Raw genomic sequence first — 21,797 nt, 5'->3', positions numbered from 1 at the left:
ATGCAGGTCCCATCCTCATGACCTCATCTAAACTGAATTATCTCCCAAAGGCCCCTTCTCTAAATACCATCACATGGAAGTTGAGGGCTTCAATATATGAATTTTGGCAGGGACACAATTCAGTCCATAGCTAAAGGAGTTCCGGCAAACTGTTAGGGTCAGAAGCCAGACAGCACTGGGCTAATGAGTAAATGGGAACTGCAGCAGAAAATGTGGAGTACCCGTGCAGTGAAGAGTTGATGTTTTCATGAGAATAGCTTTTGGAAAAAGAAAATAATCTTCTTGGGAAACAAAAGATCTCATGTTTAATTTGTACACATCTTTCCCACCCTAGATCCAAAATGAGCTACTGATGTATTTTTCCATTTTCCCCATCCCAGTCTATAATCTCCCCAAGTCTGATGAGCACTTTAAAAAGCCACTCATAAGATATAGTTAAGTGAAGAAGCATGTATTACAAAACAGTGTGTGCTATATGATCCAATTTGTTTAAAATATTCATGAATAAAATTTTTAGAAGGCTATATATATACAAAATGTTCAGTGATTATTCCTAGGAGATAGGATTTAGGAATGCATTAGGCAAGGTTTAGTTAGGAATACAAACTACACTGGATGTTTCAAGTAGAAAGAAATTACTTTAGGCTGTCCCCTGCTTGCAAAAATATTGAAAGGGCTAGAGAAGAGAAGAGGGGGTGGAGACCATGAGAAACTGTCAGATTTGCATCATATCCGCGGTCTCTCAAAGATCAGGAAACTGCTGCTGCCTGCACACCTGCCCACAACGCCAGGGTCTGACCAGTTAATGCAGGACCTCATGCCCCCCGAAGCTGATGTAAAGCTTCGGGGGGCATGAGGGACAATGGCTCCCAACATCCTTCTGCCTTCCAAATCCATGCAAACGTATCTCATGGGCACAGCCAAAAGTATATTCAGAATGCAGTTAAGGGAGTCTGGAAGTGGTCCCCAGAGTCCAACCTCTTTGATTCTGGAGAGTGTAGAGAGAGGGGGTGTGAATGGCACCAAGTGCCAGAAGATATCCATCATAATCTACTCTCATTGGCTACTTGACAACCATATACACCCTCTTACATTTAAAATTTAAAATTGCAATAGCAAAGAAACCAAGCTTCTATAACTCTCTCTCATTCAATTATAAATGGACTCACTTTCTCACCGAGATGGGAGACCCAAAGTCCCATCAGGTATTGTACCCACTCTTAAGTGATCACCCCTTTTCTACACCTATATATCATGTAACCTAACTATTAAAGTTTCACCAACTTATTGGCAACTGGTTATGAAGCTCTAGATGGTATTTATAATTTCCTTCTTCCACTAGGAAATCCCTATTTCCTCTGTGTTTGGCAGCGTCTCAGGTAGTGAGAGTGCTTTACCTAATGAAGCATTATAATTCCAAATCTTTATTCCCGAGGGGTCTCAGTGGTCTGACCTGTACTGCATTGTTCTAATCCACTAACTTTTCCCACTCGGCAATTTCTAGGAGGTAGTCCTCCCTGATGCATGGTGTGTAGCTACAACCCAATTTCTTCTTCATTGTATCAATCACCCCATCAGTACAGTAACTCGCCTCCCTGTCAAGGCCTGGGGGGCGGTAATGGGAATCACTGTTATAGTCTTTGATGGAGACATAGTTCCCTTGAGAACTATGACTTCTAAACTAGCAGAGCTCAAAGTTGCAAGGATGAGAAGCAACAATTTTTAAAAGTGGGTTTTTAGTTGTATGAATGAGAGAAACCACTTTTACTCCCACCTCTTGGTCCTTGGACCAAAAAACAGCAGTACTAGTTGGGAGCACTTACTGTATCTCCAGGGCATTGCAAAATGTTATCTCCCAGATGGTGCACTATGGTAGATTAGGTCCATTATGGAATGGATTCTGGTAGTAATACCACTTGTCACCTGACCTTCTGCTATGGACTGAATTGGGTCCCCGACTCCCCCACTCCAATTCATATGTTGCAGCCTAACCTTCAGTGTGATGGTGTTTGGAGACGGGATTTTTGGAAGACAATTAGGTTTGATGAGATCATGAGGGTGGGGACCTCATAAGAGGATTAGCGCTCTTATAAGAATATATCAGAGAGCTAGCTTCATCTCTCCCTCCCTGACATGTCAGGACACAGTGAGAGGCAACCTTTGGCAAATGAAGAAGTTGAAACTGGGGAACGGAAGTGGCTGGTACCTTGATCTTGAACTTTCCAAATTCCAGAATTGTGAGAAATATATTCCCGTTGTTTAAACCACCCAGTCTGTAGTATTTTGTTGTAGCAGCCTGAGTTGACTAATATACCTTCATAAATCCCCACCCTGACTGGTAGACTATGGATACTGTGGATCTGCAGGGGCTGTCGTCAGCTCAGAGCCAATAACCACCCCAGAATGTGGGTATCTCTTTTTCCCTCTTACAGTCTCCCTTATAAGTGGCTGTGAGTCTCTTTGGAAGAGAGAGAAGGAAGGTTGACTACACCGATCTGTGGTAGGGTTGTGTATCCTTCCCCTCCATTCAAGAGGCTCGGGGTCCGTGTACTGGATCAGGGAAAGAGAATTGGATAAGAGGCCATGATTCTCCACTGCAATGGCAAATCAAACCTCTGTTTATCAGACAGAGTTTTCCCGACTACAAAGATCAAGTAAAACTTTTGTAGGCTGCCCATTTATACTGGTCCTTCAGACCCCATGAGCAACTAGCCAGTATCAAAGATCTCTACAGGCCAAACGTTTCTGATTACTACTGTCGCCCTATTCACCAATACAGTAACCAAGCCCACACTGATTCCAGTAGGTCTCCGGACTCCTATATTATGCTGTTGTAGCTCTGGCATTTCAACATTATTTAATGTAGTCCTCCACTGAGTCTAGTTTTCAGTTAATCAAACTACTGGAATTAATATACAGAATACAGAATCTCTGGTGGGAGCAGTTATATTAATAAATTCACCCTTAATCCAACACTGCATTCCTCCCACCTCGGTCTAGAATCCTTAGGTCTTAATCCCACACATATTCCCCCCAATATTCTGTGCATATAAATGAACAAAAGCTTACAAATCTTTTCATATTTTAACTGTAGTTTCCCAGGGTGGATTTTCTACTTACTCCCTGGGGCAGGATGAAATACGACTACTTTTAGTCCTAAAAGAGAAACAGGAAGTAGTAGTCGTGGGGCATGAATATATCTGGCACTGCCTACCTGGGATCAGACTACTAGAGTCTCCAAGCAAGGTAGGACCAGCTTTATCCCACAGGGAGGGAGACCTGCATTCTTGGGCAGTCACAGAAGTGACTGGTTCTCCGAATGTGACCTGAGATAAAAATTTTAAACTACGAGATTGTCATTTTCTTCCCTTAAGCAATTCAGTATTGCTTAAGTATGGATATATTATAGTTTACATAAACTGACTCTCCCCTTATTAATGATTTTTCAGCTTTTTCAATAAATTCCTAACTCAGGCTCAGATTGAAGTAACAAGAAAATCTTCAAGGTACCAGAATTGTACGTGACTGGTATGACAACCAATTTTCTAGACCCTGGATATGCTAGAGCAGTTAGAGTTCGTCCAAGGTGTCTGGCTCCTACTGTACTGAGCCTATCACAGAATCTCAGGACCTGAGGGCAAAGCAATTTCCTGGAGTGCTAGGGGCTGGGGCAATGTGTGCCCAGACACAAGAAGCCCTTGTGTTAATGGCCCACTTGTCTGCAAGTCTTCCAGCCCTGCAGGGAGCCCCCTCGAGGAGGGGTCAGCTCATTTACATAATGAAAACTGGCAGAATTTAATGTGACATCTGCACAGATGCAATCTTCCTTTAAATAAAAGGCACTAATAAATGTTTATGGTCAAGAAGCTCACTGTATTTTAACATGAAGCAGTTTGTCCATTCGATTCAATTTAAACACCCTGAAATTGAGTTTTCCAGGTGATGTGTGATGAGTTTTTTTCACAACTCACCGAGCCCATGTGCCTTCATCTTCAAGTGTTTAAAGTGCAACATGTTTTTCATGGAAATTACAAATTTGCCAGTGTACTCTGTCAGCCTCCTTTAAATCTGCTATCATCATTTCTTTGGGCTGAAAATCCTTCTCTGCTCATGCATTACTAACCTACAATCACTCCGAGGACCAGGATACAATTTAAAGGTCTTGAGGTTCTAAATTGGAATATGAAATTTGTTATGTGGCTCCAGTTCAGTGCAACTTTTTCCACGATTTTGCCCAGGAAACAGAGGCCCATCAGTTCCCTCATCAAGCCCTGTCATTACTGTGACTCTCAGAGCTGGAACAAAATGCATCCAAAGTTTCTTCTAACCAGGACTTCTAAACAGAGTGTTCAAAGTAGCTGCTTCTAAAACTGTTGTGATTGTGACCTGTGCAAACATTCAGTGAACAAAGCACTCTTTCTCCATAAAGGTAGGTGACACATTTTGCTTTTCTCAGGGCTGTTTCCTGAGCACAGGCAGGGGAGATAACAGTTCTTACCCTTGGCTCAGTACGTCACTTAGAGCAGAAACTTTCTCTGAACAGCAGGGCAAACACACCAACTAAGTGCTGTGTGCAGGGGTCTTAAGGGACAACTGACTGATAAGCAACTGATTGATAATAAGGAAGAAGTAATTCCTTAATATTAAGCCCCAGCGTTTTCACCAGTGATGGACCAAATCTTGCCCCTACCTTAGGACTTTGTAAGAGGCTAAGTCAATGTTGGTAAATCAATTTAAGTTCAAAATATTATTAGCTTATCTAGAAGCCTATGTAATGCTTAAGTAAGGTATAAGCTACATTCCTAAAGCTCTCAAAATTCCTGGTAGAAGCACAGTTTACACATGTAGAGCAGACTTGGTGAATAAAAGGCTTGCTAGCGATGCTGGTTTCTAAGCTAGAGGGGCTCCCTTTAGGACTGATTCATAAAGCATCTCACTCAACTTCTGATTCCACACCCTTATCAATAAACTGCCACCCTTCGTCAGAACAGAATAATAGAGGGGAAAGCGCTTGGTTACCAAAGCAAAGAGAAAGTACTTTACCAATTGTAAAACTCTTTGTGATGAATAAAACAGTGTTATAATTCATAGGGGCACCTTCCACTCCCAGACCCAGGCTACAGCCCAGCCGGGCAGAGAGAAAGCCGCCACCCGGAAGCGGCTACCTGATGGTGGTGCCCTGCAGACGGTCTATCTTCTTATTGAGCTCGGCGATGATGCTGTGTAGTTCCGTGATGCGCTCCTCATACCGCAGTGTCGTGCGCTCCTGGACGTCCTCATGCTCTCTCATGAGGTGGGACTGCTCACACTGGAACCAAGAGAACAAGGCAGAAGGGCCAATGAGTTGATGCGCCCACAGGCTCGTGTGATTCTAAATCAAGCTATCACAACCTTGACCTTGAGCATGCCTGAAATAAAACCTAGGCCTGCTCGCTGGCCGGCAATCCCGGCTGCATCAACAGCTAAATTCTATGATGTCCCTGGAGGACATCTTGAGTCCTTGCCTCTCCAGCACTCGTTCCCTCTCTGGGCAAAGGCCCTTCTGCCGTGGCACACAATCTCTATGGGATTACCCAAGTCTCCTCTTTTCCCTAGCCAAGAAGTGGGCGAGTGGCCCAAGCTGGACCCATCAGATACCCTCTTTTGAGAATCTGCATCTTGAGTGCATAGACCCTAAGGTTGCATGGAGTCAATTCACCTGACTGAGGGTCGTGGAGAAACTGTCCCTTAGTTCCTGCTCCTTATGTCCCCAGAGCCTCTTTCCCAAGCTCCTTTATGGCTGTTCAGTGTCCCTTTTACCCATTCATTCCTTTTTTGCTGATGTCTGCTGGGGTCTGTTTCAGTTACTTTTCACCCCAATAATCCTAAGTGGTCTGACACCATTTCTTATCTGGCTGATTATCTGCAGACTTAACACTTTCCAAAATCCTTTCCTACCAGACTGTAAACTCCTGGAAGACAGGGACTAGGTGTTTTCATGAGTTAGCCCTGCCACCTGGCATATGGCCTGACTCACGGTGGGTGACCTAGAAGTGTTGTGGAGCGAATACGCTGCAATGTGTCCCACTGTCCTGAAGGCTGCTTTGTAGACACAATGACGAAAGAGGCTGAGGAACGTCCTTTGCTCAACATTTGATGGACTAAGACAGCAGACGCTATAAAAAACGTCTTTGTTGCAGAGTTTAAATCCTCAGGACCGTGTTCACCTCATTCATTTCTCTCCCCTCCTTCTCAACCCCCCACCAGTCACTGCACATTTAATCTCATTTACATAATAATAAAACGCTCATCAGTGATGGAACAAGGAGTCTAGCTTATGTTCCTGTCTACTACATTCAGCCCTGATTAATTTCCTGTCCAGCAGATGAATTTTCATTTTATTTTCAGCAAGGTTTCCCTAATGCCAAGAGCCATATGTACTTGCCCACTGTGCGCTTTCAGGGCTGGTGGCAGGCAGGCAAGGTGAAGGCCTCTCACCTGCCACCTCCAATGTCCTCCCCCCTCCCTACATCTGCTGGGCTCCTGATCTATCGTAACACAGGCTACTGGGCAGGGATACAAAGCCTTCAAAGACAAACAGAAAACAGCACTAAGCCCAACTGCATACTGAAACAGAAGTGCTCAGCAAAGATGGTTGATAAATACGAGTACGTGAGTAGAAATCATGGCAGAGATCACACTATGAAGATGACCCTCAGCAACCTCTTCATCAGAAGGAATGTGGTAACATCCTGGGGGCTGCTCAGAGCTCCAGAAACAGGATCTGGCGCAACAAGGTGGTTGAAAACTGTATCAATGAGTTTCGTGAGATACGTAGTTACTTTCAGAGAAATAGAGATGGGACTTTTGTTGTTAGTGACACCTGAAACCTCTAATAACCTTGACTCAAGGTCAAACACACAGGAAATAAGTGGGACCAGAGGCAAGGATTCCGGCTGAGTGAAAGCCACATCCACAAAGCCGCTTTTCTAAACAGAATGAATCTATAACAGGCCACAAATACTCTTTCCATGAAGGTATGCCTTTTTCATCCATGATCCATCACACTTTAAAAGAAACAACAGAGGTCCACAAAATGGCAGTGTCTCAAAGACCATTTCTGTCACTACATGAAAAGGCTTCATATTTTTCTGGAAGATACCAACAGCAGAGTACCGTTCCTCTCCATCCCCACAGAATATCTATGATTTTGCTATTGGTCTTTATTTCCATCTTCAGATGGTGCGTGTGGGTGGGTGTAAAATGTACATGTGTATATGAAGCTGACACTCAGGTAGGTTGCCAGTTCCAGAGCTTACAATAATTGCAGGATAATGGCTGGATTTTGTCTGTGCCATGACTCCTACCACACTGCCATCTTGCCGGTTCCTCCTCTTCCGTTTTCCATATTCAGTGCTCTAGAGCTACAAACTACTGTGAAATGGTTCCCCTTACACACTCCACTTATTTTTCTTCCTTCACAGTCTTTATAGGTCAATAGGCCATTAAGGCCGAGAAGAAACTACAAAACCCACTCAAAAACGAAGAGGTGCTAGTGTTTCTCTGAGACAACCACCAAGACAACTCTGCCATCCCTGTTGGCTTTTATGAGTTGCCTAAAATGGAAGGTCCTCTGGGGCTGCCCAGGTGGCAAAGAGAGCAGACGGGTGATAGCCAGATAATGAGAATGTGAGAGCTGATGTTGAACCATCTTCACCCCTGCCTCTAACTGGAAAGTCTGCCCGGAGGGTGCAAGTATGAACAAGAGATAGCAGAAAGCCTGATGATTCAGTCAGATGGACAGTGCTTGTAGCTAAAAAGAGAAAAAAGACTTATAATGCATATTTGGAACTTTGGGGTTCCCTTGGGAATCGCAATAAGAATATATTGGAGAAAAATTATTTTTCTTAGCTGAAAGCAAAGCTATTCAGTTTACATTTTTATATTTTTCCAGAAGTATGTTTTTTTAATGGTAGAAAGCCTCTATAATTGAATACTTCCTCTAAAAATACTAAACAGGTCTTGATTTCCCATAATGTCTAAGATCCTGTGCTGGGTGCCCTAGAGGGAGGTCCCTGTGACACCTACTTTGAGGCGAACTGTGGTCGCAGCTTCCAGATGGAGCTGGAGAAGAAGAAGCACGGACAGAAGTGGAGGGTGAGAGATCGAAGAGATCGTGGAGTGCTGCCCCGAGGATTCTTTTCCCAGTGAAAAGAGAATACTGGAAAATAATTAGCAAAACTCCTGGCCTCTAGATGAATGAATAATTGAGAAGACATTGCTCAAGGTTCATCTGTACAAGCCAACACCCCCTTGCAGTATCTCGTTAACCACACTTCCTGGTTCTCATTGACTTCAGCCAAAGGTTAAGTTGAAGCACTGATCTCCAACTAAAGTGAAAAATGCCCTGGAGTTTTCCAAGCCACGGTGCAGGGAAAGGTGGAGCAACTCCCACAAGGGCAACGGTGTAGGAAGGAACTAGTCATCGCCTGCAGGAAGCAAAAGAACCCCACAGCACTCTGTTGTTAGACCTCCCATTACACTGCGCAAGAGCCAACCCCAGGAATGTGGTACTTCAGTGCAGGAAAAGTGGAAGATGAGTGGGTGGCACCCAGGACAGACAAAGCCACTCTGTGCACGATCGGTGCCTTCCCGCCCTGGCGACTACCTCGCACACAGGCAGGACTGGCCTAGTAAAGTGGGGCCCCTTCTACCATCACACTCCAGTATTGTTACTGACTCCGAGCCTCTCACCATCCCCAGTTTCCACGACCCCTGAGAGCATTTTTAAACCCGGCAGGGTGTGTGATACTCTATATTTCATAAGGGCAGGGGCTAGGTCAAGCTCAATACCACACCTGCACATACGAGTCACCTATGGCAGATATCCCTGTAAAGCCTCACTGAAGAAGGTAAAACAATGATGACAACTTGAGAGGAAAAAGAGGGGTTACTTCTATGATTACTAAACATTCACACAAAGTTTTCCATTTTTAAGTTAAAATTTAAGTATGTTATAGACATTTTAAAAGTATGATAAAAAGACTCATTCATTTTTTTTTATCATCTATTAACATATTCCTCTTACAAATGATATTCATTTCTACCCAGGATTTTCTTATGTATGTGGGGCTCCGTCAAGATCACCATGTGGGGTGCACGTCACATAAACATCAGTACCCCTGTGGTAGCCAGGAGGGGCCTTCACCAAGACCCTGGTTCATCCCTATCCATGCACGTGGTGGGGTTAGACACGTACTTCCCCTTCCCTTGAAGCTACATATGACCATGCGATTTGTTTGACCAATGAGATATGAGTGAATATACACCATTTTTGCCTACTGTGTTTCCCCGAAAATAAGACCTTGCCAGACAATCAGCTCTAATGCGTCTTTTGGAGCAACAATTAATATAAGACCTGGTCTAGTATTATTATTAGACCCTGGTCTATAATTATTATTGTATTATTATATATTTAATTATAGTTAAATAAGACCGGGCCTTATATTAATTTTTGCTCCAAAAGACGCATTAGAGCTGATTGTCCGGCTAGGTCTTATTTTCGGGGAAACACGTAGAAGCCTTTAAGACCGCCTGTTACACTCCCTTCCCAGGTCAAGGCTGCTGGCAACATCCAGATGGTAGAGGCCCATCAGCTTGGGAGGCTGGGCGAGGGCAATGCAGCACCAAGTCTCTTGCCAGACCCAGTGATCTCCTAGCAAGAAGCAAGAAATAAACCTTTGATACTTGAAGCCATGGAAAACTGAAGGCTACTTGTTAGCACTGCAACCATGTTAGAGATGAAAACAGACTAAATGTGAAGGGATTTATTTATTTATTATAATCCAGGTAACAAGCAGAAACCCTCTGAAACACCCTCTGATTCCTGTTTAGGGCATCAACGGGTAGAAGCTTTGAGTTCTGTAGCCACAATCCTTTCCTGTCTACTCTCTCACCTCCCTGACCTGTTTCCCCCGTAGGATTTGCCCGAAGATCTCGAGTGACAGCAGAGTGGTCCCCTTATTTCTCCTGCTCTGAATCACTGCTGCTGACCCCTGGGAAACATGAATATTATGCTTACAATAGCAAATGAGAGCCAGGAAACCCAAATAGCAGTCTCTGGGACCCCCTGGGTGCACTGAAACAGCAAAGTAGACAGGGGTGGGGGTGGGGTGGGTGGGGTGTATAAAACAGGGAATTCTAAGTCCCTCCAGCTTCCACCAAGCCAGCTTTGGCTGTCAGAGTCAATTATTGTGACAACTTTCTGAACAAGGAGCAATGGTGGCTTCTTCTAGCAAAACTTACAAGTGAGGGATTGTTTTCTTCTTTTCACTATATGGACGTAGCCCACACAATTTCAGCTGAAGAAAATAAGAAATGGTTTCAAACAACATGCTACTGCATTTTTAAAAAGTATTACTGGTAATGACATCCAGGGTTCTCCCTCCTCCTCGCCTGTATTCTGTCTCTGACTGATCCTACAGTACAGCAAAGCCAGGGAGTCTGTGGTTGCAACATCTTACCTGCCATGAATTTCCAGAGGTCAGTGTCGTTAGATAACAACAAGCAACATCATCATTATAAGCACCAAGAATAAAAGCCCTTTCGGCTCATCTCTGCTATTGGTGCAACCAGGGATAAAGCGATGAGTCAGCCTTGAGACAGACCTGCCTGAGAACTTGAGCCCTTGTTGGAAAAACCCTGTGCAATGTGGTGATGCTAAGGGGCTTTATGGTTTTGTTAATGTTCTTCCCTGGGTTTTATCTTACTCCACAGAGGCCACAGATCTTTAATCATCACATTAGTCTCAGCTGTCAAACCTAAGAGTATTATGAGCTCCGTTCTTGAAAAATGCAATGCCATCATTAATTTCTTAACCCTCTCAACCGTCCTGTGGAGGGGATCAGTACCACTTCCTTTGGAAATATGCTAAGTAATGCTACTTTCTCAGGGTCACGCTGGATTGATTGCAACTAACTACTCATCTTCATTTTCAGTCCTTGCCCAGGTTCTCTCAAGGGGAAAGCGAGAGGAACCAAGCCAACTAAACAAAGAGGCCCCGTGTAAACGTGAAAGCCATGGAGAAGCGAAACAGCTAGAGTATATGTCAACAAGTAGGAAAGGAATGGGGGGGGTGGGTCTTGACAAAGAGAATGCATGCAAACTGCATCTTTAACTAGCTCACACAACAAGAGAAAGGGTAAGGAAAGCACTGTCTTCATTATATTTAAAGGAAACTGTATGTTTTCTTCCTAAAGCTAAGAGGTAGAAAATTCAGAAGACTTGCTTTCTATAGATAGAGAGCTTAGAAATAGAAAGTGCTCCATATTACCATTGACCAAATTCAAAGGGGCTCATAAGCTTGTCTAAAATACCTCCTTCTGTAGTACTTAAAAAATGCAGTAAGTTAATTTAAAATAATTGTCAGTACCAAGCAAACAGCAAATATGCTGAAAGCATCATCGAATGTGTACTACGCATGATCTTTGCCAGTTTCCCACAAGGCTGTTCACTACGGCGCCGTTGAATGTGGGTGAAAATGCAAGCACATGTCTGTGTACCTGTTTCACTTGGGAGGGTAAGGAAGTTTAAACCAAATTAACCTGTGCCCCATGCCCCACCTCCTTCCAGACCCCCTCTAGATGCCAGGGGCAGGCTGGGCAGCTTAAGAGACAATACAGGATTAGTAGTACAGCTATGCATTCCCAAGAAACGTGGATTCAAATCCTGACCCCTGGTACATTCTAGCTACATAATCTTGGGCAAGATATTTAAATTACCTAAACCTCAATTTCCTTATTTGCAAAATGGGAATGTTAATACTATCTATACCAGAGGTCATTATGAGAACTCAGATACAGCATGTGGAATGCTCGGCATATTGCCTGACATAAAATAGAGGTAAAGAAATGTGATAATCATCACTAGTGGTGTAAGCTAATAGTGATATTATTAATCCAATCCCTTAGAAAGCTGTGATGAATAGTCTCTCTAAGTGCTTCTATCATTCCTGCATCTCCTTATATTCAGCCTTTGGGTGATACCTTTCTCAATGAGTCTGGGTAGGACCTGTGACTTGCTTCTAAGTGATACAATGTGGCAAAAGTGATGGGATGTCACTCCCATAATTACATAATGTTATATAAGACTGTCTTGTGAGCGGATTTATTCTAGAATCTTTCTCTCCGTTGCTGGCTTTGAGGAAGCAAGCTGCCACGAATCCTACAACCACAAATAAATAAATTCTGCCAGCAATATGAGTGAGCTTGGAGGTGGTCTCTTCCCCAATTGACCCTCCAGACGAGCATTTAGCTCTTCCTAACACCCTGATTGAAAATCTGAGGAGGACCCAGCTAAGCCATGTTTAAGATCCTGATGCACAGAAACTGTGAGATAATAAACGTGTATTGTTTTAAACCAGTAAATTTGTGGCAATTTTTACACAGCTATGGAAAACAAATACAGAAGTACTTTGTCTTCCTCATCATATTGATATTGGCCTTACTCAGCTCTTCCCTTCCCATCACTAGTCTCAAAACTCCACTGACAGGTGGATCTCATGATGATGTATAATGAACTTCGTTTTATTCACCCAGTTCCAGTATCACCATTAGTAATCACTCAACAGATGTTGGAGCCCACTTTGACTATTTTAGATGAGCACCCCCAAGATTCACATTTTACCTTTCAGTTTAATTGTGTCTCTGTAATATTTAGAGAGCTGATAAAAACTTACTAAAGCCATAGAACATAAATTTACACATGAACTTGATCTTCTACAATCTGGTCAATCCTCAAACATGAATCACTTATCAAGGCATATAGCACAGAAAACATGGCACAATCATTTCATTGTTCTTATTTTTTCTCGCATAAATCTTATCTTTATCAAAGGTATGAAACTGGCAAGGCTGACTTTTTTTTTCTTTCACAGCTCCCAGTATCTAAACTCTTTCCTGGGTCCCAGTATCTGAACTGGGGAGACATCTCCAGGGAAAGGAACAGAATAATTTTTATGTATATTTAGTGTGAGAATGTAAACAAGTGAAAGTTAATTAATGGCACGAGAAAGTGACTGCTGACATCAGGAGTAAAACCAGCCATAATACACTATTACATATGAATGTCTTCACTATAAGTTAGTTAGAATGGAGCTGAATCAATCCTTGACGTAGCAGAGAAAAAGTTTTCCATTATCTTCTTACAATCCTCTGCACAGCTACTCTGTCCTTGTAGGCTCAAATTTTAAGAAATACCTTCCTGGCAATCTTTTAAAACCCAGGACTGTGGTACATGCCAGCTTCCAGTAAAAAGCATTCACAATTTCTTCTCTTAAAAAAAAACAACAAAAACCCAAAAAACCAAAAAAACGAAAAACAAAAAACCTCACCGATAAGAATTATTAACAATGGTTGGCTTTGGATGGTTATAAAGGAGAAAATATAGTCACTTAACATCATTATATATTTTTCATTAATATAAAACTAACTCTCAAAAAAACTTATGAAACAAAAGCATTAAAAAAGTTTTAATTCATTAGAGCCTACCACTGAAACATTATAACTCTAGTTTTTTTTTTTTTATCACATTTCTATTACTTTTATAATCAGAAGGGAAATATATATTTTTTTAACTTTTAATTTTACTTCAAGTGTGTTTTCCAGGACCCATCAACTCCAAGTCAAGTACTTGTTTCAGTCTGGTTGTGGAGGGCGCAGCTCACACTGGCCCCTGTGGGGATCGATCTGGCAACCCTGGAGTTACAAGCATCGTGCTGTAACCAACTGAGCTAACTGGCTGCTGCCCCAGAAGAAAAATATTCTAAGTGAAGTTTTCATCTGGGTAAAAACTGAAAATTTTTGTCAGTATAATATCCCATGTGAGAAAAGAACACTGTTAACCTTGGCTCTGGTGCTAAGCTATTCATTTGGCCTTGGTAAGCAAGTTAACTTCCCCGAGTTGCCTCAAATGTGGAAGCAGATGATTTAAGTACCAAGAGTCTTTCCTCCCTATTTGAACAGTGTATGATAATGAGACATGAGGTTTCAAAACTTCCTAGGTCATTCTAAACTGATGACTGTGGAACCTGGTGTTTCAATTTCTGAATTCCCACATAAAATTGACACAACACCTACACAGCAGAACCAAGTGCTTGCAGGAGAGGTATCCCCTTGACCAACAAAATACATGCAGGTAGAGACAAACCACCACCATCCACAAGATCTGAATGGTGTCTGCGTGGGCAGAAGCTCTGGGAAGCAACAAGGATGACGGACATGAGACCTGGAAAACCCCCATATAACCAATAAGTTTACACAGGAAAGTGAGGAGGGCCAATTGGAGAACAGCCGCTGGAACCAGGAGGTGTTTTGCCCGAGCCAAGAGTGAATGGGCAAGGGGCTCACAGCATGATCTGAAGAGGCTAAAACAGTCACCTTTGTGAACTCTCACGACTGGCCCAAGGACTCCTCTTCAGGAGGAAAAACTGCTGAGAGTAGGGTCAAAATTGAACACAATTCGGTAATAAGAGACAAAGAAAAGAATAAATCTAGGTCAAAGTACGAGAGGGGAACAGGACCAGGAAGTGTCAGAGAGCAGACTGCTATATTTTTAACTACATGACAATAGAAGATGAACCTCTATGAACTTAAAAAAGCCATCTTAAACCCTGCCACCTAAAGTTCAAGGAAACTATTTTTCATATAAAAATGAAAAACAGAAAAGTATTGAGGTCACATTCCATACAGAGTTATAAGAAGAAAAAAAAAGCAGAATAATATCCCTATAAACCATTAAAGCATTCCACAAAACAAAGGGCGGGGGGAGGTCAAAAACAATAGCTTACTATTTCAAAACAAGTTGAAAGACTTTCAGGAAATGAAATGACATAAGACACAAAAGAACATAATTCAGAATTAGAAAAACTCAAAGGTAATAGAACACAGAAAAAAATAGAAATAAAATAAAAATGCATTTCGTAAATAAAGACTAAACTAGGAGGCACACAAGAGGGAATAAATACAACATATGCCTAAAGAGAAACAGAAAGTGGAGAACACGAAGAACAAAGTAAAAAGGGAACGATATAAAGAACTTGAAATAGTGACCGACAGTTAGGACAGGCAAAGAAAACCTAATAGACAAATAGTAAGCATCCTTAAAGAAAAATCAGAGCTAGGGAGAAAAATTAATATTAAACACTAGAATTTAAAATTTTTTAATTTTCCTGAAATTAAAAATAAATGATTTTAAAATATAATCAAAAGAATGCACAGCAAATCTGAGAATACCAAACCAGAATGACTAAGATTAAGAGTTACTTCAGTAAAATTACTGGACTTTTTTAAAAAGAAAGAAAACGTTACAGATGTCTAGAATAAGTTAGCATCTCATGAGGGAAAAGAAAGTTGTATTATTATTAGACTTTGAGAGCAGTACTCTCTGCCAAAAGAGAATAAAGAAACATATTCAAGTAAAGAAAGGTGAGCCAAGGGTTTTATATCCAGCAAAAATGCCTTTCAAGTATGAAGGGCACAGACACATTATTATTAACGAGCAAGAACTTGGTAAAGATTATTCCCATGGGTCCTCCCTGAGGAATCTACTAGAAAATAAGCTTCAGGCAAACAAACAAACAAACAAACAAAACCAGAAGAGTGACACTGACATAAGGACCATGGTAAACATTAAACATATAGTTACTTCTTGACTCTATAAAGATGAAAAGGGAGAGAATGTAAGATGCAATAGCTTTATGGTGAGGCAGTGTGAATATAGTACAACTGCAAAAAAACTGGGTGAATGAGGAAAGCATAATGCAATAAAAATTTTTAAAGATTCTTCTCAGTAACTATATTTGTTATGATAGTGTTAATATCATTCTGAGACTATATGTAAATAATATGGGATGAAACAAATGAGTAATTATGAAATATAATTCGATCATCCTCTCAAATCTTAAGAACCAGGATTCCTAGTATGAAAAGAAAGAAGGTACAGATAAAATACAGAAGAAGCTAAATAAAAGTACCCTGTAGTATGAATTTAAATAGGAGCAAGTAGTATAAACTTCTACGGTATTTTATTTTAAAATTTATACATACATATGTTGATAAAAAATACATAAATACATAAATAACTTCCTGGCTCTGTCTAAAAAGAGGCCTAAAAATAATCGCCAACCTAGACATAATAAGCACCCTTGGCACCTAGATTGTGGTCTTGAAATACCATTTTCTGCTGAGTGGAACCAGGGCTAATTGGAGAACGGTTAATTCCAGGTTTGGGGCAAAAAATGTACTAGATGAGGCTGAAATAACTATTAGGCTCATGCCAAGACTCAGAAGCCAACTTGAAGAGGTTCTTACTGATCAAAGATACTCTAATTTGATTTTCTACAAGGAAAATAATTACAATGGATTGAAACCCAAATATGTTTAAATCCATAAATTCATAACAATATTTAAAAAAATAATTGGGTACTTTTAGAGGATTATAGGTAATCAATTCATTATCTTGAAACATGTTAAATGGAAAGACTGAAGCATCTGTCCTGTTTTTTCTTTATGAACTATACCATTGTTTCAACAAATCATAGACGATGGATGTTGTCTCTTAAAAGCAATTAATTAATAACTAAGGAAGAATAACTAAAAAAGAAATGGCAGAACTAATGATTTGTAAGTCCTAACGAATCAATGAACTTAGGCATTGAGTATCAATAGCTACTAACATCACAGAGAGTGAGACAACCAGACATTATGTGCCTCCCAATGAGAAAACAAATACCCTCTACATTCTTGCCCAAGGGACTGGACATAAATTTGACAGAGCCTCTGGATCCAGCTGCCAATTGAAATACGAGGGACCGAGGAACGTGTCAAACTGTACCATAAGTGTGCAATCAGCAACATTCAGACTGCGGGAAACTCTACAGGACAAGTGGCCAGGTTTTAACAGATTAATTATAAAGCAAAGAATAGAGTAAAAACCTGTAGATTAAGAAATTCAAGGGAGGGCTGGCCTGGTGGCTCGGGCGGTTAGAGCTCCATGCTCCTAACTCCAAAGGCTGCCGGTTCGATTCCCACGTGGGCCAGTGGGCTCTCAACCACAAGGTTGCCAGTTCAATTCCTCGACTCCCGCAAGGGATGGTGGGCTGCGCCCCCTGCAACTAGCAACGGCAACTGGACCTGGAGCTGAGCTGCGCCCTCCACAACTAAGATTGAAAGGACAACAACTTGACTTGGAAAAAAAGTCCTGGAAGTACACACTGTTCCCCAATAAAGCCCTGTTCCCCTTCCCCAATTAAAAAAAAAAAATCTTTAAAAAAAAAAAATTCAAGGAAAACACATGATTTTTAAACAGATAAGACTGAAACTCTACTGTCTAAGGACATAGAAACTTCAGTGGGCAACTGTAAAGAAACAGAAAATACAATTCTAAGAGTCATGGTAGTGATCTTGCTGGGAGGGAAGATGGGATTGGGGTGGCACATAAGGAGGGATTTCTGGGATGACTGGCAACTTCTATTTCTTAACCCAGGCAGTGGTTATGAGAATGTTTGCTCATTAAGCTATAATTTGTTTTGTGGGAATTTCTGTGTTTTATCTTAAAAAAAGCAAGACAAAACCCAAAACTTTCCATTTCCCTTACCTGTGCCTTGGCCAATTTCTTTTCCAGAAGGTCCCGTTCCCGCTCTGTTTGCTGTAGACGTTTATTAAGCTCCACTATATCTCCCTTTAGTGATGCCAGGGCTGCCAAATGGAGCTGCGGTGACAGACAGAAAGGAATACAAGGTTAAACCCTTCAGCAGAAACTCATTTCCTTCCTTTCATTCCCTATAATTAGTGTGATCATATAAAAAATGTATCATCTAAAATGGGACATTTTGGGTGCTATTAATCTCAGGGGCATATGTATATAAATCAGGTGTCTTACAGGAAGCTGGGTTATATGGTCACCCTAAATGTAATGGGGAGAAAACTGTTGTGTGAGGGCAGTAGGACCTAATTTTGGATGATTAAATCAGGAAGTGAGCAAAGCTCCTCCTTCTAAGGGCTTTCCCTGGGTTACTCAGCAAGGATGATATTAAGAGCTGGTGTGGGGCTGCCTGATTCTCAACATAAGAAAGGATAAGGCAGAATCAAATTAGCTTTAACCTTTGGAAAATATTAAAGTTGAATAGGGCCATTCAGTTGTTTGCAATTCAATCACCCACACGGCTGCATGGATAAGAGACACACCAAGAGACACGCTAAGTATTAAGAAAAAATAGAGGGCTCATTTCTTTAGATGGCCTCCTTGTAAAGGTGTCCCATTGATTTTCTTGCAAGCTCATTCTTCCTAATGGTGCCCCCGTCCCCAGCCCAACGAGACTGACCAGATGCTTCTGTGCTAGCAGGCCCTCTCATAGGAGAACCCAGAACTTTGATAAATTAGGCTATGAAAAGACCCAGAATCTATCCAGATAGCTTTCCCTGGCCAATTCTCTCAGGTTAACTGGAGCTAGAAAGAATGTTCTCCATCAGATTAACAAGGGGTATGTTGCACTTCTAGGATCTCAACTAAGACCCTGCACACCGAGCTTGGGCTGCATGCACACCTATCACACACATGCCTTTTGGGGCTTTTCAGGCTGATGGGTGGGACTATCTCTAAGATCCATTTTACACACTGATCCCAGAGCAATACCACCTTGCACACTTCTTTGCCCTCTGTATCACTACTTCTCATCTGTCTTCACTGTCAATTCCAGGTGGAGCTCAGACCATTCTCGAGCTGAATTCCACATTATGTTGGGGTCACTGACTAGAATCAGAAGTGATGTTTTTCTGGTAGCTTCTGAGAACAGGGATTTAAAGTAAGGAGTGAGCAAATAAATGTGATCTTTAAAAATGGACACAGTACAGGAGTATATAACTCCACTTTGACGATTTCAATTTCAGGTTTAGAAATTAAACTGGCCCCATCCATACAGAATGCTGGCTGGTAGGAGGGGGTATGAGTGGGGCAGGAGAAATAAAGCAGGGACTGCGGTTTCAAACAGTTTATGTTAGACTATAACAGAAGCGAAAGTGACTTCACTTAATTGCATCGGGTCTGCAAAGCAACAGATCAATAGCTGATTGGAAATCAGGAATGCCTGAAATTTAAAAAAGGAAATGTCAGGCAATCTGGTGGTATTTGCCTTCTCATGTAGGGCTAGGGCCGCTCAGAAAAGGTCACTTTGGGTTTCAGATACAAGGTTTTGTGTGATGAATTCTCAGCACAAATACCACAGTGGTCCCATTGTACAATCTTTTTGAGGCTGTTTTGCTTCCAGTGTGGTAGAGAGAGACACAAACCCACTCCCTTAGCAGCTGAGGTGACCCCACCACCTCTGAACTGTTAATCTGAGGATTTTCCTTCAGTGTCAGACACTGTGGCCTGTTATATGGTTATGTCAAGTCTTGAGAGATTTTTATCCTTCTGGTGAGAAGGATAAAAATACCTGAAGAGCTTAAATGTTCTTTAAGAAATAAAGGAGTGGGAAGACATAAAAGACTCCAACTGTGTGAGCCTTGTTTCCTCTCTCATAAGATCTCCCCTCCTACTTCTGGGGGAAAGGGCTGCCTGAGGGGTTGGGGGAAAATTATGGGGAAAAGTTGTGAGAGGAGGGTGTATACTCCACACTGATTCCATGAACTGGACCCAATGGGAGACAGTAGATTAGTTATTTCCATCATAGGGCACAGCAGAGGGGGTCTGGGATGATCACTGCCATTGGAGAGAGCACTGGGCTTGGAGCTAATAACACCTTGTGACCTACCATCTCTCCTGATTGCCAGGGAGATCCATTAGGATGAGCATTTGAGGCAAGTCCCTTTGCTTCCCTGGATCCATAAAATGAGAATAGACCAGTTATTCTTTAACCTTCCTGGGTCACAGATTCCCTAAGACTCTAATGACTATGATGGACCCTTCTTCTAAACAAGAGTAAAATTTGGGGTTATGCATTGCTTCCACCTAATTATGGTGATAAAACACTCTGGAATCTATCTATTAACCCCAAATTAAGAAACATCTGGACTATATACTAGCTCTGTGATCCCGCATGTTTTGTAGACTGTTTCATGTGTCATAATCACAGATGTTTGAGTGGGGAAAAGTCCCCTGGTATTTGACATCTCCAACTTCCCTATCTGCAGGTGAGGATCTGAAACCCAGAGATTAATTTCTTTACTCAAGGTCCCATGGATAGCTTAGTATGAGAACAAAGGCCACCAGTGCCTTTTCCTCACTGTAAGATGTTGCACATGATAGTAATTTTCAGTTATTTATGTGAATGAAACTTTTACTTAAACTATTACCTTCTGATTTAAAAGTAATGAAAATGTAACAAAAAAGTAACCAGAAAGATAACATTCTAACGTTTTAGTGGTGGCCTTTTAGGGATATTTTTTGTTTAATAAAATTTTTGTTGTTGTTGTTTTTAAGAGAAAGAGGCTTTTGTATTAAAGAAACAAGAGTTGTGAGTGTGTTTTCTGTGTATGTAGGTGATAGCATAAAAACTATAAAGGGTTATTTTCCTTCCTTCCTGCATCCTTTGATAGACGATAAAACTTACATAGGAAGTAAAATATACACTTGTTTCTTAATGGTACTGACAATTACTCAGCAGAAGCTTAAACTACAGAGGGTGGGAAGTGGAGTGGGGAAAAAAATTTGCCCACAAGTCACAAGACCTGTTGCTTAGAATTGGGCTGACAGGCCCCCCCTTTACCATGGGATGACCGAACACAAGATAAGTTCCTATCCCCAGGAGTGCTGGATACTCCCTGTGAACTTCAGTTCAACAACTCTTCTTGTCCCACATTGTCAATAACTCAGTAATAAAAAGCTGATTTGACCTCTCTTCTTTCTGGGTTTCACCCCCTCATTATGGTGGAGCTGATGGTATCCTTGCAAATTCAAAAGCTAGAGAGTTTGTGAGCAACGCTATAAGTCATGTGACGAAACCTGTGTAGTGTCAAGGCAAGCATTAAAAAATAGGAAGTATAGATCTGGTCAATATAGTGCAGTAGATAAGCCTGTGCTCACCTCCTCTCATGACCACATCAAAATTACAACTAAACTACAGAACCACCATCACTGAGAATCACTGAAGTCTAGCAGAACTGAAGCCCTACAACTAAGGACATACAGAAAAAGCAATCTGAAGACTGCTAGGAGGGGCAGAGATGTAGAACAGGGGATCCCACACATAATACTATGTGACTATTAAAAATTGCAAAGGTCCTCCCCTCTCTCCCCAAAAGCCAGGGGTCCCAGCCCCATACCAGGCTCCGCAGCCCAGGGCTCCAATGCCAGGGAGAGAAGTTCCCATAATTTCTGGTTGTGAAAACCAGCAGAGGTTGTGACTGAGTGAGATAGAGGGTGACTGCAGTCCCAGGCGCTCCTCTTAAAGTGCCTGTGCACAGACTCGCTGATGAACACACTCACTCTGAGCTTCAGAGCTGGGACAGCAGCTCGATAGGTGCCAGGGAGGAACTGAAAAGTCTGGCTGCAAGGAGAGGGCTGGATGGGACAGCTTTCTCCCGGTCAGAGGAACTGGTGGAAGCCATTATTTCTTTGCTGAGTGCTCCCCCACCCCCAGCAATGTGCAGATACAGGCAGCCTCCATATGTGAGTTTCTATCAACCTAGCTATCAGTATTCGTTCACCCTGCCCTGGTGATTCTGAGACTCTACCCCACCCAACTTGCAGGCCCATCCAAGCTGCTTCCAGTGGCTTTTCCATACAAACAGTCTGTCTTGGTTCATACTATGGACTTTCCTAAA

At 41.9% G+C, this 21,797-nt stretch overlaps 1 protein-coding gene across 2 annotated transcripts in view; it reads right to left on the bottom strand.

Annotated features, from left to right (window-relative positions):
- The window catches only part of MCC (MCC regulator of WNT signaling pathway), a 385,746-nt gene that overhangs the window by 92,318 nt on the left and 271,631 nt on the right, over nt 1-21,797 (bottom strand). For both annotated transcript variants that reach the window (XM_081053748.1, XM_081053749.1), the window contains 2 exons: nt 17,632-17,745; nt 5,166-5,308 (listed from right to left, as the gene is read on the bottom strand). In XM_081053748.1, the coding sequence (XP_080909874.1) occupies nt 5,166-5,308; nt 17,632-17,745 (257 nt within the window). The remainder of the gene's footprint in view (nt 1-5,165; nt 5,309-17,631; nt 17,746-21,797) is intronic.

The sequence above is a fragment of the Rhinolophus hipposideros genome (genome assembly GCF_964194185.1).
Source record: "Rhinolophus hipposideros genome assembly, chromosome: 7".
In the NCBI taxonomy this organism is placed as follows: domain Eukaryota; kingdom Metazoa; phylum Chordata; class Mammalia; order Chiroptera; family Rhinolophidae; genus Rhinolophus; species Rhinolophus hipposideros.
This window is presented reverse-complemented; position numbering and strand designations above follow the sequence as displayed.